The sequence below is a fragment of the Teleopsis dalmanni genome, chromosome 1 (genome assembly GCF_002237135.1).
Source record: "Teleopsis dalmanni isolate 2A chromosome 1, ASM223713v2, whole genome shotgun sequence".
Lineage (NCBI taxonomy): Eukaryota > Metazoa > Arthropoda > Insecta > Diptera > Diopsidae > Teleopsis > Teleopsis dalmanni.
In genome coordinates this window covers 190,738,064-190,750,913 of record NC_051846.1, presented here as the reverse complement: position 1 = coordinate 190,750,913, position 12,850 = coordinate 190,738,064, and the positions used below count along the sequence as shown (strand labels likewise).

Sequence of the window (12,850 nt, the reverse complement as noted above, 5' to 3'; positions counted from 1 at the left end):
TTGTATGATAAATGACACATATTCCTGCATATCTGTCAAATTAACTATCGGTTAAACATGGTACTAAAAGAAATATTTCTTGTAATTATCGGTCAACCAGATTTCCAAAACCTCTCTTATTAAAGAGTGTAATTTTTTCTTTGATTACCAACTTCGTATACTTTTTAATTTAAACAAAATAAAGTGGTGATTATGGTTTTATTTAACTTTTATATGCAAATATAAAAAATTTTAGTATCTTTTTAACTCATTAATTTATTAACTTTTTAACAATTTAAGTTTGAATATTAACTGATTTGTTCATTTACTATACATAAATTTATTAAATATTACCCTAAATGCAACATGTATGAGTATTCTTCTTTTACTGCACAAAAAAGCAGTATCTTTGGTTTAAGTTGACTTTGTTGTCTAACAATATCTATCATAGGCCAAATTTTTGCCAAAGTTTACTTAATCGTGTACCTGAATCAAAAATGCTACGCACCATAAATACTTGAAGCAGACCAACAACAATCATGGCAAGAATCTATATAAACAATTAATTATTTATAGTGACATATGTACTATATTGTAAGTCGGAGCATATAAACTAACCTGGAATATTGACCATGCATTCACCATTTGAAAATTGGCTTCGGCAAGATTGCGATCCCTCGCTTCGTGCGAACGTAATACATCCTGCAATTGTCTAGCTTTAGTCAACGCTATGCGTATGCGACCGAAGATGTCCATAATATCTTGAACTGCCATATCATAATATTCGTTACTAGTAAGACCATCCAAAATGTCATTAGAATGTTCGACACCTTCTTCATCAATAATTAACTCGAAGAACACTGTTTTACGGTTAAACATGCTAAAACTATTATCAAAGCAAAACCTATAAGGTCCTTCTTTCGCAACATCAAGTCTATGTATATTTTCCGGCTTCTTGAAATCATTAACTAAAATCATGCCAATTGGATCAGCTAGTGCGAAATTTATATCAAGATCACCATGTCCTCCATCTATTACCTGATATTCTATATCAATTGTGTGTCCTTGTTTAGCATGTTGAAAAAAGCATTCCTAAAAGTTATAACCATTAATTTTGAGTAGTTAAAAATGTATTCGAATTTACAATTTTGCCGGCATCTATGTGTACTGTCATTTCTTGTTCAAATGCATAAATACAAGTACAAATTAATAGCAAATATAGAATCGTATAATAATTATTCGACATTTTTACAAAATAGATCATTAAAATTTAATTTTATAAATAAATACAAATTTTTTAATGCTATAACGATAAATACGATATTATAAAAATGAAGAAGGAAATGAAACGTCAAAATGTTAAGAGTTGTATCTGGAAAAATCATGTGTAAACTTGAATCATGCTTATATGTTGAGAGCAGTCCAATATTAAATCAGATTTTATACATTTCATTTAGGGCCATGTTATACTATGTTTTCATTGCTTACTTAGTAAGTTATTTAAGTAATTTTAAGATTTAGTTGTTTCCATTGGCGTAAGTTACTTAAGGGCAATTTTAATTTTTTATTGTAATTTTTATTTTTTATTTTTAAGTTAAAAAGCATGAAAGCTCTTTGAATGGTTAATGAAATTTGGTTAGCAAATTCTATTAAGTCAGCAGTGGAGACATACTATTATATAGAGAGTCATGGGCTCGTTGTAAGCAAAATTGTTGTTGTTTTCAATGGAAATTATAAAATTGAGAGTTAAAGAAGAAACAATATACCGTTTCGTAAAAATAATATACCGTTGTAAAAATAGTTATGTTGCTATTGACTACACTAAAAAATTAATCATTAACGAATATAAATATGAAATAAAATCTCTTGCTAAAAAAACAGCTAAAATCCTCCATAAAAAAGCAATGAAATATGTAAGGATTGCAGATAATGAGTTACATAAGGTATACACATTATACCATAAATATGATTTTATAGGGTTTATAATAGCAACCACACGAATAGAATAGAAATAGATTAATAAAAAATATAAAGAACCAAACAAATTTGTGGTATATTACCTCTATATCAAATATAAATATTTGAACTAGTAAAAAGTACATATCTTAAATCTCATCCATCCCCAATCTACTACTACTCCTTAATTTCCCATCACTCCTCCTACCCTCACTTAAAAATTACCCATCCACACCCTAATCCATCTATTCGTCGTATTATTTTCTTGCATGTTATCTGATTTACAGATCCCTGCAGGCTACCACAACAACATATCTCTTATAAGTGTATATTGTACCCTGTAACGAATTTTTCAATTTAATGGTTTATTTAATCCATTAATCTGCTATGTAACTGTTCGTGTCTCTCAAGAACTCGACAAAAATACTTGCGGACTGTCAATTTTACAGGCCTGGAGCACATGAGGTTGCTGGAGAGCTCTTAATACAATTCGATAATAACACGCGCATCGTAAGTGATGCACATTATTGCTAGAAATAAGACTCTAATCTGATATTGCAATGGATCTTAATGGTCTACGCGTGGCCTTTTGGTCTGTTAGCATAACCTAACCTAACCTAACCCATTAATAAATCTCGGTTAGTTATAAAATATTTCAAGACAGTTTCATTTTAAATACTTTTTAGTCACATTTTGAATTTTTTCAACATTACTCGTTATCATGCACGTCTACTTGTAAATTGTATTTGCAAGTATAAGCTCTTATAAAGCTTAATTTATTTTTGTACATCTGGTCATCTTAAACTTTAATTAATTTCTCTCTTATTAGAACGTTTGCCGCTAATACAGCTGTTTAGTGTTGTTCTTTTTTGTGTATGACCGCTAACTGAAAAATATTTTAGGATTGTGCAAATCAGTTTGTAAAATAATTACAATTTATACACACGTTTAAGTGCCAAATAATAGTAGATAATGATATGTATTTAATTTAAGCACGAAAAAAATCAGTTTTCTTTACATCAAAATGAGGGATTCCTTCCTGTTGCTGATGGCGCATTCGCTTATCGGTAAAATTGCACTTGAGTATAATATATTCTTGCTTAATTTTTGCTAGTCATCAATTACGGTAAATACATGTACTTTACCTTTTTAATACAGGCACTGGCTTCTTTTTTCTGTATGTGCATCATTTACGCTCAATTTATGAGTCTCGTACGAGTATTGCACATATGACCCAACTGGAGCGTGAAGCTATGCTACGACAGGAAGATGCACTTTATTTTTCATTTTATAAAACATTAGTATCGGAACCGAATTTTATGAACGGTATTGAAAAATTAAAAAATGTAACTGATATTGAGCACCCACACCACGTTAATGTGCTTCAAAGATTCTATGTATTGCCAGAAGTGACAATTGCGTATGTATTTTAAAGTTTAATATAAATTAAAATGTAGCTTAGATTAAGGATTTTTTCAGGTTCTTATATAGATACAGTGGTTATCAGAGATTCTCCATGTTGACTTGTTGGCGTTCAGGTGATATGAGCATGACAGGCGAAAGATGTGATGGATTTGCACAAGCCATGCAATTTTACTTGGAATTTGTTTGGTTATTGGGAGGCTTAACGTTGGTTGTTATTTACTTATATAGCACGTTGTTAAGGTATATTCCCGTTTGCATAAATTTTTTATAATTTATTAGAATATAATACAAAAAACTAATTTTCATTGTTTTTTTTTTTTGCAGTGAGAATGTTTTTGGTGGCATTTATGCTGTTGTTTCCTACATAATGTTCCATAGTTATGCATCGAAAATATATGAAAGACCAATGGCACGGGAAAATTTTGCATTTCCTTTTATTTTACTACAAATGTTTTATCTAAGCGTGTGCATTCAAAAAGTTTTTAAGCAGAAAGAATATCAATTTAGCACTTTTGCGGTAAGTGATTACAGTTAAAGCTTTCTTAAATGTACAACGGAGACACCAATAATTTCGTCCAGTTGTGCGTTTATGTGAATGTCAGTTTAATAGCGCTTTCACTGTATCTTACATTTAATATATTATTTTATTAATATAATAGTTCTTGAGAATAAGAAATACGAAACGTTCATCTAGTCATGTATTTACAACTGTTAATATTTTATTTCTTTAAAGCTGGTTTTTCCTGCAGTTGTTATTATGCAGAAATTTGATATATTATTGACAATAGTCTTAATAAACAGCAGATCGTTTTAAGTGACGAATTTATAGCCTGGTAGAAGTGTACTAATACTTATGCAGACATATTTATAGTGTAGTCATAGATAAATTCCACAAATTTCGTGTATTGTAAACATCTGAGTGAACTGATAAGATGTGCAGTTAAAAAACAGAAGATTAGACCAAGTTCAATTTATTTCAATACATTCTTATATCAGAGAATTATTGGATTTTGCATATTATTACATCATATATACAACTGCATAGTGTTGTAGCTTTTGTAATACTTTAAAAAGATAAAGAGCATGTTTCAGAAACAACTGTGTACTCAATCCATAAAAATGCACTTAATTAAAAATTAATTTTTGTAATTAAATTTCCTCTTTATAATGCCTTTTTCTATTCTAAATGTATGTATTTAATTTTTAACGCTCTTAGATATTAAATTCTGTAAACTGTTACGCCCAGATTTAAATGTATTAACAATTGTCAAAATCGATAGCATATTACCCCAATTCCAGCTAAAAATATACCTTAAAAACCAAACATTCTTCTAAACTTAGAAGAAAGAGAAGAAGAAGAAGGAGTAGTTTTAATCTGCTTATACCCATAATTACAGGGTATTGTTTGATAGATATAGAGACGAATTGATTGTGTGACGGAATTTTAAAGAAATTGTCAGAATAAAGATATGTTAAAAGTGATAGAACATTTATTACGTCACACCTTAAGTTTAGGCTTTTAGAGAGAGACACAGCTAAGCAGGGTAGAGAGACATAAGTAAAGTTCTATTAAAGTACATGTTTCTCTAAAGAGATGTTCTAAATATATACATTATCCAATTATTTTAATAATTTTTTAAATATTAGAACGAATACTTCTATTAATCGAGCTTAGAGTTTTATGACATCTTTTAGCAAGGTTATCTTATGCTCAGCCTATTACGCTAATAATCCAGTCATAAACATATAACTGGCGTGGATGATTCAGTTATATTTATACTATATCATATATATATATTTAGATTAGTTTGTAGAGTCCTTAATTCGTTGTACTGAGTGTTTCTAAGTTAATATAAAAAAAATGTACTCCTGCTACAGTGACTTTTTCAGGAAGTGAGTGGTTTGTGTCTCATATGATCGCATGTCAATTTAGGATACTTTGCAAAATCTTATTTTTTGCTTCCGTTAGATGTTTCTAAGTTCTTATTAAAAAAAATTATACTGCTATCAGTGAGTGAACCCCATGTACTAACTAAAAGTTTAACTTACTTTTACAGATTATTTTAGTTATTAAAAAAATTTTTTAATTTTCTTACGCTCTTTGTTTTATATAAATTATAAAAAACAACAATTTTTTTATCATTTCAATAGATGTTGAAACTGACGTTGCTTACGGGAATATCACTTTTATGTTGGCAATTTTCCTCTATTATATTTGCTACACAAATTATTATAATGATGACACCATGGAGTTTTAGTTCTATCGACAATTCTGTATCTTGTTCTTTTACATTTTTTTATGCGCTCTCACAACTTTTTGGCAACGTTTTAGCCTATTACTATTCCAGTTATAGTTCGAAATTTATTTATAGTTGGCAGATTGGACCTGCAATTAGTTTACTAATAATCAGTCTTACAAGAGCACGACAAGAGGATGTGTCATTTTCACTTAAAAGTATTGGAATGGGTATATTATTAGCATTCAGTGGACAAGGTACTACAATAAATATATTGGAAAAAGCCGGCATCTCACGTTCTATTGACAACACATATGCCATATATCGTGATCTTATACTAAACTGGCTTCTTCAAGCCAAAGTCAATTTTTCCACAAGTCTTGCTGCTTGCAATCCTGATTTGAAACGCATGGATTGGCTCGATTTATGGGAATTAGTTAAAACACTTATTGTAAAACCATATTGTCTTTATGGTGTAGTAATGCTAGCCAAATTCTTTCGTAAATGGCGCAAAAAGAATGAACAAAAAACTCCGAGTAACGATCATGTAGAACGAGCCAAGAATTATGTGCTTGAAGATTTTTTGGAAGAAAATCATATATCGATGAATGACATGACCAACAAAGCAACGGAAAATGATCTCAATGAATGCTTTAAATTGTTAGAAGAATGTGATTTTGATTACGAACGTTATAAAATTAAAAAATCTGAAATAAATAATAAACAAAGTGATGAGCATATAGAGTTTATGAATGATATTAAGAAGCTCAGGGAACAAATACATGAACTGCAGGATAAGGAGCAGAAGACAAAGCAATTGACTGCACAGCCAATAACTGTGGACAAACAAACTTCTACCACCTCAGATACGAAACCAAAACCGTCCAAAAATGTCAAAACACAAACAAATCTCACTGGTAGTTGTAGTACAAAACGTGTAAAATCAAATAAAAATACTGCTAAACGTTCTAGTACGAGTAATAGATCACCGAATCGTGTAGATATGCGAGAAGTTGATGGCAATACAACTACTGGTGCAGCTATTATACAAAATGACTTTTTAAGCTTTCACTATGTATATAGCTTCGTACAAATGATCGTCTTCACCTTAATTGGTTTAAGCATTAAGAAACTATTTTTCCTATGTTTTACTCAAGGTTGTGTTATAACCCCAACAATATGTTCCAAATTTTGGTATCGAAAGCAAAGAAACATATTTTGGACTGTCTCATTGGCGGTATTTCTGACAAGTTTACTTGATCCAGGCTTAGTGGTGAGTTTATGATATATACTATTAATTAATTTTAATTGATTTTATTGTTTTTCAAATAAAATTTTAATTATTTTTATTTGTTTAGAATGTTCGTGAAGAATATTTCCCGAAACGCGTAACAAATTCCAACGATGACGTCGAAACTATGTTAGAATGGATTAAATTGAATACAGAACGAACAGCTGTATTCGCTGGTAAGTCCATGATCTTAACTTAATAACATTTATTTTATAATACAGTAATATCTTGTAGGACCTGTTGATATTATTGGAACAGTATACTTGACAACGAAACGACCTATTGTTAACCATGCACATTTAGAAATGCGACAAATAAGGTATATTTATTTTAAAAAATATTTTTATTTATTAAATGTTTAAGCGAACTATTTTTTTTATTAATTTGTTTTATATAGCGATCGAACAGAACACGTTTACTCTATATTTAGTCGGCAACAATCATCGGATATTTATAATCAATGCTCTCAATTAAAAATACAATACGTAATAATAACTTTAAAAGATTGCACAAATGAAATTAGGTAAGTATATTTCATATGCTTCTAATTTAAATTATATAATTTAATACACCAAATATATTTTTTGTAAGAGTAAACTTCCGCCCATCTTATCGCCACGTTCTCTGCGATTGGCAGGAAATGAGTAAAGTACCTTTAATCGCCTTTCATTGACGATATTCACGCTATCAGTAATTTGACGCTTGAAATTAGTTTCTAATATAAGAGAGGGGGGGGTAGAGTGTGATTTTACCACTTCAATATACTTGCAACGGAATTTACTCCGTTTCTTCAGCTTAATACACATACATATACCATATCATTTTTTTGTCAACAAGCATTATATATCTATGTACTACTACTACAAACGTTTTTAACGCGATAACACAAAATGAAACCAATTTTAAGCTTCAATTTCGACGACAGTGTAAACGCAACTGAAAACATTTTTAATCGTAGACTGAATAGAATCGAATGTGGGAACTAAAACCAACTGATATTATTAGGTGCGTCAATAGTCTTCATTTGTTTACTTTAATTAAGGAGACTGAATACCCTGAATACTATTATGTATACGGCCCATGATAATTAAATTTGCGATTGTATTCTATTGATCTAAAATCTTGAAACAAGAAACTTTTTTTCTTCTCCGGTCTTTATATTTTAGAATTTTGTCTTTAAATGATTGATTTTAGAGTGTATCGTTTTCTAAATAGTCAAGTGTTACATTATTACCTCCTTATTAAATTAAGAGCATTACGTTCGTGCCGGCAGCAGTAGGATCTGTCTTGGAGCTATTCATCTTTTCCGTCAAGTAGCTCTCGCTTTTTTCAACAAAGAGAAGAGCTAAAACAACAATGTAAACTTCATCTAACAATTTTTTGAATTATATCAAAAGACTAAAAATGATTTAAATATTTCAATAAGTTAAGTCAACTTAAATGGGGTTGATTTCTGGGGTTGCTTTCTGAACTTAATCTATGATGTCATACATCTAGCTGTACCGTCTTAAAAAATTGTCTTCCTTTTTAAAGTACTTTAAAGCTTGTGGTATTATTTTTTATTATTTGTGTAGCCTGTTTTTATTGTGCGTCAATAATATATTTTGATAGTTTAACGCCCATTCATTGTCGCAACAGATAATGACTATCTATATAATATCTATATAAATATAAACTATATAATGATCATTTTACTGATAATATTGCTGTATAATAGTTATTATAATCTGTTTCTGTTGCTATCTTAGTAATGTATTTAATTAAAGCATATATCCAATTAATTTAATGGAACAAAAAGATTCCCAAAGAATGTTTCCCACATCCTAGAGATCCTATAGCTCTATAAGCTTACGCTACTTACTTTACGTCTTTTCCACTGTATCTACTCATCATGTACTTTGTTTTGTTTGATTTAGAGCATAAAATATTTATGTAAGTTGGGTTGATCTGGCCGACCATAAGCCATACACATGGACCTATTTATCCCTATCATATAATATATACTATATATATATTGCGTATTATATTTTTTATAAATAAATAATTATAAAATAATTATAAATAATAATTATATTAATTTAAGAATATAATATAAAATAAAGAAATTAAAAAGACATTTATTCTCCTTCCTTTTTCCTGGTCTTATTTTATATCAGATCGACACAGTTTTTTTTTTATAAAATAACGTTGCTTGTTTTTAAATTATTTATAGAGATGATTGTGATATATTATCACTTTGGGACGATATGCAGCCGGCATATCGTAAATATCCACAGTTTTGTTCAGAATTAATAAATAAAAATGTTCCGAGCTTCCTGAAGGTATTCTCCAACAATCATTATGCCATCATAAAAATGTTCTCGCAAAGTGTACAAATAAATCTAAAATACAGTAGAATGCCAGAGAAGTCTATTTGAGATTCAATCAATTAGATATATAAAAAATATATATTTTTTCTTATATATTTTTTTATATATAAATTTCTTATAAAATTAAACAATTTCATTTATACATTATTATATATCATAAATTGAATGAAATATGTATGACTTTAATAATATTTTTGTGTCAATATTTTTTGCAATAAAATATATATTTTTTAAAGACCTATTATAATAAGTAAACATTAATTTATGATATTGTTTATATATTTAAGTTTAAAAATTATCATTCAAAATATATTAAAAATTTAATTCATTTAAAATGAATATAATGAAATAAATTTTATTAGTGGCTTACCTAAAATTTTTATCTAATATTACAATACAAAATATCATAAAAATATAAAAATAATGACAACAAATATTTATATATATATATATATATGTGTATGATAAAATATGTTATAAAATTATGTTATATTATATAAAATAGAAATGACTTTATTGACAGTAATTTACTTTCATTTATTTTGCTTTTAATAATAATTTTACATACATCAATATCTACTATTTTATATAAACTTAAATTTTAATTAACAATAATGTATTTTTATTATATAGTAAAAGATTTCTGTTCGAAAATAAAAAATATTTAATACTTATAATAATAATGCTTTAAGCAAAATTAAATTTTTTTGTAAGAAATAAAAAAAGTACATAGACTGCCGTTACACAAATGAACGCATTCCCCTAAAATATTTAAGAAAAACAATTTGTAAAAATAAATAATAATAATAAATTTATTAATTAATTTTATTTTAAAAATTTTTGTAAAATAAAATTATAAATTTGCAGTCTTCAAAATTCATAAACATTAATTAATATATATAAATTGATATATATATATATAATATTATTAAAAATAATAAATAATAGCGAAATTATATATTTTTTGTTATTAAATTTATATAAAAGAAAAAATGTGTTATATGCTTTAAAATAAAATGATAGTATTTTTTGCAATATTCTTAAAGAATATAAAACTAATTATTAAGAAATGAAAAATCAATTAGTTTAGTTTAAATAATTATGTAAATAAAATTAAAAAATGTATTGAGTCAATATTTTGAACTGTTTACGAAGTTTTAAATTAAAAAATTAAAATATTTAAAATTATAAATAAATCTTAGCTTTCTTGCACTTTGTACAGAGTCATATGTGTTTTCTTTTCTATTTATTGTTTTTTTTTTTTTTGGAGAAAAATATACAGCAGCGATATAATATATAAGTCGTTCTTAGATACCTTGTAATTAATGATCTATTTTGTAAACCATAAAAATAATTAAAGAAAAAAAATCCAGCACTATTCCGATTTACCGGGTAGGTCGATTTGACAACGGATTTCAGTAGTCTCTGCTATTGTGTGAAACATCTTTCTTCGCTCTTTGCGCTTTAAAGAATATATTTTTTTAAGGATGCATAAAAGTTTTTATCAAAAAGATTTGGAAGAAGAATATAACATACTTCCTAAGTTTTAATAAAAGTCCTCTATAATTTGAACAAAATCTGATAGGACGCCTATTAAAATATTATCAATTCACAAAGCCAAGTTGGCAGATGGTGCGGTTACCCTAAAAGTGTGTCTAAAGTAATATATCATGGTATAGTATGCTATAGATGGTTCCCGGTAACACCGGTGATATTGTCCTTTCTTATTTTAGAATGTTTGATTCTCTACAATATAAGTTATTTTTATATATATAATTTTTCAGTATCGTAAGGAATTTTCCTGGTTTCATCGGCTATAGTATCCCTTCTTATTCTAGAGCATTTGATTTTCAATAATAATAGTTTTTCTATTTATAACTAATATAATTATATTTTTTATTTTTATTTTGTAGTTTATTATAATACAATAATAATTATTGTAAATAAAACAAAATTTTGTCGGTTTTTTTGGTAAAAATTTTATTTATAAGTTTTGTTTTTTTTTTATTTATTTGCGTTATACACAAAAAGCCTAAAAGCTTTAAGTATCTCTACAACATTTTAGCTTCATTTTATTTTATTTTTGGTTTTAATATTTGTATAAAAAATATATTATGAAAATAAAATAAAATAAGAACAAATTTTTAATAAAATTTAAACTAAATGTCGAAATAGCTAAATGACATAATTATTGAAAGAAGCTAAAACAATTTCATTTAATTATTTCAATTAATAAAAATAAATTAATTTATTATGTATTAGCATTTATAAAAATGTTTCACTTGTATTTTTAACAATTATTAACCTTTTTTAATTTTGTATAAATTAAATAAATTTTTTCAGCAAATCTAAATAATTATTTTGTATTTAAAAACAACTACAGTCTTTGTTTTTTTTTTTAATTTAAATAATAAAATTTAATGTATGTATTTAATATTTTCAACATATTGTTTTGTTTTTATTTTCATAATTGAGTTTTAAAAATTTTTATATTTTTTATATATACATTTTATTTCATTTTGTATTTTTTACAATTTGAATATAACAATTTGTTATTTTAAATATTTGTGTTGTTTTGATTAATTTCGATTTTTACAATTTAATTGTTTATATGCGTTTGTGGAAGCAATTTATTGTAATTATTTAATAGTTTTCTATTTTTTCATATTCTACATATTTAAAAATAATTTTTAATCACCTTTTAATTGTAATTGTATATATTCGCATATAAAAATAAAACTGCCTAAAAGCCAAATAATTTATTTATTAATTTTTTCTGTTAAAAAACTAATTAACAATGCTAAAATTATTATATCTTAACGATTTCGCAATTAACAAATTTAATAAAATTTAATTCATTAATAATTTAATAACTTTTTAATATAAAAAACTTTTTTTCGTCTAAAATATTGGTGCGGACTACCGTGCAAAATAATTGCATAAAAATTTGTTTTATTTTTAATTTATTTCTAATTAACTAATTAAATATTATATTTTAAGCACTTGAATTTTTAGTTTTTAATTAAAAATTTATTTATTTAGCAACTATTTTTGAAAAAAAATTATTAAAACTAATTTTATATATTTAATATATGTATTAATTTTCTTTTGCGAATAATTAAATTATAATATTAAATATTATGTAGTAAATATACATATGTAATATATTATAATATATAAAAAAATTAAATATTGCGTAAAAGATATATGGGAGTATAAAATAAAATATAGACAAATATACTATAACATAATGTACCACTTTTAAAAGTCTTCAACTATATAAATAAAACTTAACGGGCTTAACCAAGTTGCAACTTTTTGTATTCTGGGTTTCTGGACAGAAGAATGAGAAAAATATTAGAAAAGATGACATACTTGCTGAACTGGAAGGACAGAATCGACTGCAGGATAATGATCGGTATGTTGAAAGAACAATCAATACCAGAGATATATAGATCTATAGATCAGTATAATGAAATGTTTTTCTTGACATTTCAGCAATTTTTGCCCTTTCTTTAAATATAAATTTATTTCAGCATTTTTATAGTAGCTTATTAAGCAAACCTATAACTTTGTTTAACATTGCCACAGAT

At 26.4% G+C, this 12,850-nt stretch overlaps 2 protein-coding genes across 2 annotated transcripts; one reads left to right on the top strand and one right to left on the bottom strand.

The window, feature by feature from the left end:
- Positions 1-252: 252 nt before the first annotated feature.
- On the bottom strand, positions 253-1,253 carry LOC119672726 (transmembrane emp24 domain-containing protein 5-like). The gene is made up of 3 exons (XM_038083845.1): positions 1,124-1,253; positions 598-1,071; positions 253-529 (listed from the first exon to the last, which is right to left on the bottom strand). Exons 1-3 carry the CDS (start codon positions 1,241-1,243, stop codon positions 425-427), a joined length of 699 nt encoding a protein of 232 aa, XP_037939773.1. The 5' UTR covers positions 1,244-1,253; the 3' UTR covers positions 253-424.
- A 1,550-nt stretch (positions 1,254-2,803) lies between these two features.
- Positions 2,804-9,327, top strand: LOC119670918 (C-mannosyltransferase dpy-19 homolog). The gene is made up of 9 exons (XM_038081364.1): positions 2,804-3,002; positions 3,094-3,355; positions 3,415-3,600; positions 3,685-3,877; positions 5,512-6,870; positions 6,956-7,064; positions 7,123-7,207; positions 7,286-7,411; positions 9,101-9,327. The coding sequence occupies exons 1-9, from the start codon at positions 2,960-2,962 to the stop codon at positions 9,303-9,305; spliced, it is 2,568 nt and encodes an 855-aa protein (XP_037937292.1). The 5' UTR covers positions 2,804-2,959; the 3' UTR covers positions 9,306-9,327.
- The last annotated feature ends 3,523 nt before the right edge of the window (positions 9,328-12,850 follow it).

What these genes read in the sequence shown, in the direction of transcription:
- LOC119670918 (XM_038081364.1), top strand. Translation starts at nt 2,960, where the DNA reads ATGAGGGATTCCTTCCTGTTGCTGATGGCGCATTCGCTTATCG. An exon ending in GATGGCGCATTCGCTTATCG is followed by an intron (nt 3,003 to 3,093) that starts GTAAAATTGCAC and finishes TTTTTAATACAG; the next exon opens with GCACTGGCTTCTTTTTTCTG. An exon ending in TACTTGATCCAGGCTTAGTG is followed by an intron (nt 6,871 to 6,955) that starts GTGAGTTTATGA and finishes TTATTTGTTTAG; the next exon opens with AATGTTCGTGAAGAATATTT.
- LOC119672726 (XM_038083845.1), bottom strand. Translation starts at nt 1,243, where the DNA reads ATGATCTATTTTGTAAAAATGTCGAATAATTATTATACGATTCTATAT. An exon ending in ACATAGATGCCGGCAAAATT is followed by an intron (nt 1,072 to 1,123) that starts GTAAATTCGAAT and finishes TATAACTTTTAG; the next exon opens with GAATGCTTTTTTCAACATGC. An exon ending in ATGCATGGTCAATATTCCAG is followed by an intron (nt 530 to 597) that starts GTTAGTTTATAT and finishes TTGTTTATATAG; the next exon opens with ATTCTTGCCATGATTGTTGT.